Source organism: Carlito syrichta, unplaced genomic scaffold (assembly GCF_000164805.1).
Source record: "Carlito syrichta isolate Samal-C Ts95f unplaced genomic scaffold, Tarsius_syrichta-2.0.1 Scaffold314869, whole genome shotgun sequence".
Taxonomy (NCBI): Eukaryota; Metazoa; Chordata; class Mammalia; order Primates; family Tarsiidae; genus Carlito; species Carlito syrichta.
In genome coordinates, this window is record NW_007258965.1 from 491,115 (window position 1) to 495,767 (window position 4,653).

Consider the following 4,653-nt stretch of genomic DNA (forward strand, 5'->3'; position numbering starts at 1 on the left):
TGAGGGTCTCAGGGGAGCCTCAGGGGTCTGGCTAGATGCGACCTATTTTCATCTTGCAGAAAATGTCATCCCAGAGGAAGATGTCCACAGGGAGGCAGAAGATGGGGTGTGAATTTGAGTGAGTCTCTCACCCACTCTGGGTCTCCAGGAGTGGGGGTGGGGTGGGGGATGGTTGGTCTCCGAGGGCTGACCCGGCCCTGACAGCACCTGGGTGTGAAGTTCCTCCTCTGAGGAAGTCACTGTCCTGGCCTCACCCCCAGCTTCCTGTGGGGCCTCTCATGAGTCTTGAGCTCTTAGTTCCTGAAAGAAGGACCCTGAGGAACAGACTTTCACGGGCAGCCCTGGCACCTCCCGCCCCAGACATGCTGCTGCTGCTGCCGCCTCTGCTCTGGGGGATGGAGGGAGTGCAGGGGCAGGGACAGAGACCATTTGGAGATGGTTACAAGTTGAAAGTGAAGTCAGTGATGGTGCAGGAGGGCCTGTGTGTCTCTGTGCCCTGCTCTTTCTCCTACCCCCAGGGCGACTGGACTGACTCTGACCCAGTTTATGGCTACTGGTTCCGGGGAGGGGCTGATACAGACAGGGATGCTCCAGTGACCACAAACAACCCAGCTCAAAAAGTGCAGGAGGAGACCCAGGGTCGATTCCACCTCCTTGGGGACCCACAGTACAACAACTGCTCTCTGAGCATTAGAGATGTCAGGATGATGGACCAGGGGATATATTTCTTTCGGTTGGAGAGAGGAATGGTAATATGGAACTACAGGCCAAATATGGATTACAAGGTTAACCAGCTCTCTCTGCATGTGCCAGGTAAGGGCTGGGATCCACAGGGGAAGGATGAGACCCCTTTGCTGGGAGGGAGTTGGGGCGAAGTGGGCCTAGCTCAGGGGAGGACCTGGACTAGAGTGTGAGTTTCACCAGGGCCCACCTCAGAACCTCCCTCCTGATCCTGTGTGTCTCCCCCTCTCCTCACCAGCCCTGACTCCCGACATCATCCCGGGGACCCTGGAGTCTGGCCGCCCTGGGAACCTGACTTGCTCTGTGCCCTGGACCTGTGATCAGGGGAAACCCCCCATGATCTCCTGGATGGGGGCCTCCGTATCCTCTCTGGACCCCACCAGCTCTGCTTCCTTGGTGCTTACCCTCATCCCACAGCCACAGGACCACGGCACCAGCCTCACCTGTCAGGTGACCTTGCCTGGGGCCAATGTAACTACGACAAGGACCATCCATCTCAATGTGTCCTGTGAGAGCTGGGCCAGGATGCCTGGGTCCCTGATGGGGGGAGTCCCTGAGGGCAGAGGGATGGGGGTCAGAGCTGGACATGGGATGCTGGGTCCCAGAGTCCAAGGCAAGAGTGGGGGGTCAGGAGGATGCTGGCTCCACCTTCCCCGACTATGCAGTTCCTGGGAGAGAGGGCCAGTGTCCACCACCCCCACAGCGATGTGAATCTGTCTTTCTGTCCAGATGCTCCTCAGAACTTGACTGTGACTGTCTTCCGAGGAGATGACACAGGTAAGATGGAACCCTCTCTGAAAGGGGGAGCAGGGCCTTCAGCTCAGAGCAGGACCCCTCCTCACCTGGACTCAACTGGTCACTAGAGACTCCCTGTGGCTGAACCCAGGTCCCCTCCCCACCCTCAGCCCCTGTGGCCCCCGAGCATCTGCCCCACCCACCCTTTAACCCCTTCAGAATTCTCCACACACACACCCCTCGGCCCGCGAGGACAGGGTGACAGTCGCACAGCAGGACCAGCCTTGAGGACCTCATCATTCATCTCCCGGCCTTGCCTTCTGCCTTGACTCTTATTTGTCCCCGTAGTTCTGATCTAACTCCTTCACATCTCCAGGTGATGGAATGGAGTCACGTGGGCTAAAACCCAAAACGCAGAGCAGAGTCTGTCCCAAGATTCCCATCTGCCTCCCTAGAATCGACCCATGTCTGTCCAGGCTGCCCTGAGCTTTGGTGTGTTCACCTGAAGGATTTCGGAGGATGTTTGTGGCATCTTCTACGGGGACATCACGGCACTAAGTTTATTCCACCACAGAAACATTGTAATGAATTATCTTGTATCTTCTTTCACTTGGAAATACTAAGTCAGTGGAGTTAGTTCCTAAGAGCACCACAGAGTTGTGGCTTATGTTTGCTCTAATTTTGAGTGATGTGGCTGAATTGTTCTCCTGAAGGGTGGACAGGTTGATGTTCCCAGCAGGGAAAGGTGACAGTGTGTGTTTCCTGCCCTTCAGAGTATGTGTGTCGGTCTTCCTTATCTCCTTTCTATATATTTCCTCCCTCACTCTGTCTCTCTGACTATCTGACTCTGTCTCTTTCTCAACAGCAGCTACAGACCTGAGAAATGGCTCATTTCTCTCAGTCCTGGAGGGTCAGTCTCTGCGCCTGGTCTGTGCTACCGACAGCAATCCCCCTGCCAGGCTGAGTTGGAACCGGAAGAGCTTGACACTGAGCCCATCTCAGCCCTCGAGCCCTGGGGTGCTGGAGCTGCCCCAAGTGCACCTTGTGGATGAGGAAGAATTCACTTGCCGAGCTCAGAACCCTCTGGGCTCTCAACATGTCTCCCTGAGCCTCTCCAGGCAGAGTGAGTGTCAAGGGGCTGAACCCCAGCCCCTTCTCAATGACCTTCAGCTCCCAGGTCCACAAGCAAGCCCCACACTAGGGTCAGCAGTGCACAGGAGTGTGCTCAGCTCAGCCTCACATGCAGCTGTGAGGCCTGAATTGCCACGGCGGGCTGAGCCTTCTATTTACTGCTGGACACACATGGTGGGAGGTGGGTTGAGGACAGGGCTGGAGTAACCCCATATTCAGTGATGCAGAAAGGGTCTGGAGAACCCAATTTCCAAGTGCCAAAAGAGAGGAAGGACCTGGAACTGATATTTACCAGATGAATCAGCCTCACCTCATATTTTGTAGAGAAATCAGGGCCCCTGGCAGAGGTGGCTCTGGTGGCCCTCGGGGAGGTGGCTGTGAAGATTCTGTTTCTCTGCCTCTGCCTTATCTTCCTCACGTAAGCACTGCCCAGGGAATCAAGGGGAGCTGTGGGGAGGGAGGGGATATGATGCTAAATTCTAGGCTCATTGTTGGAAAAAAGCAGTTGGGTCAAGAGGGCTGAGGCCAGGCAAGACCCTGACCTGTGGTGAGAATCCACAGGGGACAATTGTTGTCTGTCCTGACTCTGGCCAAGTGTCCAGGGTAGGGAGGTTCCTGTTCTCATCGAGGAGGAACTGGGAGCCAGAACTGCTCTCTCTACCTCATTTACTTTATCTCACTTAATAAGACACAGGAAGATGACTCTGCCACCCTCTGACCCTGATCTGGTCTACTGACAGGCCCTGATTTCTTCTCTCAGGGTGAAGTGCCACAGGAGGAAGGAGACATGGGCAGCCACGGGCATGGAGGATGGAAATACTGCAAGGATTAATCTCTCAGGTGAGCGTCGTAGGTGTCTTGCCGTCCAGCATCCCTCTGGATCCCTCTCCCAGGTGGCTTCAGGATTGCTGTGCTCAGCCTGGCCACTGTTAAGCCACCCATCCTCCTCCCCAGACCCACTTCTGCTGGGATTCCCATTCCACTGATGACACGGTGGCCTCACCTCCATCGTCAGAGTCAGGGTGTTTTCTCCACCTTGAACTCCCTCCCTCCCCCAGATTCAGTCCATCATTGACTCTCATTCCTCCTCCTAAACATGTCTCCTCTTGGTGCCTTTTCTCCATCCTGACCCTGGTCATTCCTGCGGCCTCACCTCTTCCCTGGTCACTGAGCCCGCCTCCCCTCCTGCCCCCTCTCTTCCCAACACAGACCTCTAGACTGTGCTTCCAGACGCCTCCTTGTCCAGGTCCTCCCCTGTCTGAACAGCCATGTTTCCCTCCATTGCTGGAGAGTGAGGTGCCAACACCCCACCTGGACTGAGGGCCGGGCACAGTCTCTCCCCTGCTGGACTCTGTTCTACATGATGTGCAAATGCTCAAACAGCATGTGAGAAGAAGCTCAACACCAGTAGTTATTTGACAAAGTCAAGTCAAAACTGCAAAGGAGATACTACTTCACACACATTATTTAAAAGAAATAAATAAAAACAAAAAAAGATAAAACAAAACAACTAATTGTTTGCAAGTTTGTGGAGAAACGGAAGCCTTCATGCATAGCATGAAAAATGGTGCAGGCTGTTAAAAACCCCTGGTTTGCCCTTTAAAAATTAAGCATAGAATCACCATAGCATCCAGGTATTCCATCCTCAATATTTTCCCAAAGGGATTGAAAGCAAGGACTTACGCAGGTAGATGCACACCAGTGTCATTTGTAACATTATTTACAGAAGCTGAGAGGTGAAGAAGACCCAAGTGTCCATGGACCAATGAGTGGATAGAAACAAGGTTCTATTTCCATAAAATGGAATATTCTCCAGCCTCAAAGAATTGGATGCAACTGTGATGTCTGTTACAACATGGGCGAAATTTGAAATTATATAGTAAGTGGCATAAGCCAGACAGATAGCAACAAATAGTGTATATTTCTGCTTCTTTTAACCACCTAGAATGGGCCAATTCATGAGGACAAAAGTAGCATGGGGACCAGAGATTGGGGACAGTGCAGGGATTGGGTGTCATTGTGCAATGGGGGCAGAGTTTCTATTCC

At 53.4% G+C, this 4,653-nt stretch overlaps 1 protein-coding gene across 1 annotated transcript in view; it reads left to right on the top strand.

The window, feature by feature from the left end:
- LOC103274753 (sialic acid-binding Ig-like lectin 13) overlaps window positions 1–3,927 on the top strand; it is a gene marked incomplete at its 5' end in the record, with an annotated part of 4,972 nt that extends 1,045 nt beyond the window's left edge. Inside the window, 7 exons of the mRNA XM_021705990.1 lie at window positions 261–813; window positions 980–1,249; window positions 1,471–1,518; window positions 2,342–2,599; window positions 2,932–3,025; window positions 3,368–3,447; window positions 3,854–3,927. Of these exons, the coding sequence (XP_021561665.1) occupies window positions 261–813; window positions 980–1,249; window positions 1,471–1,518; window positions 2,342–2,599; window positions 2,932–3,025; window positions 3,368–3,447; window positions 3,854–3,927 (1,377 nt within the window). The remainder of the gene's footprint in view (window positions 1–260; window positions 814–979; window positions 1,250–1,470; window positions 1,519–2,341; window positions 2,600–2,931; window positions 3,026–3,367; window positions 3,448–3,853) is intronic.
- Between the last annotated feature and the right edge of the window lie 726 nt (window positions 3,928–4,653).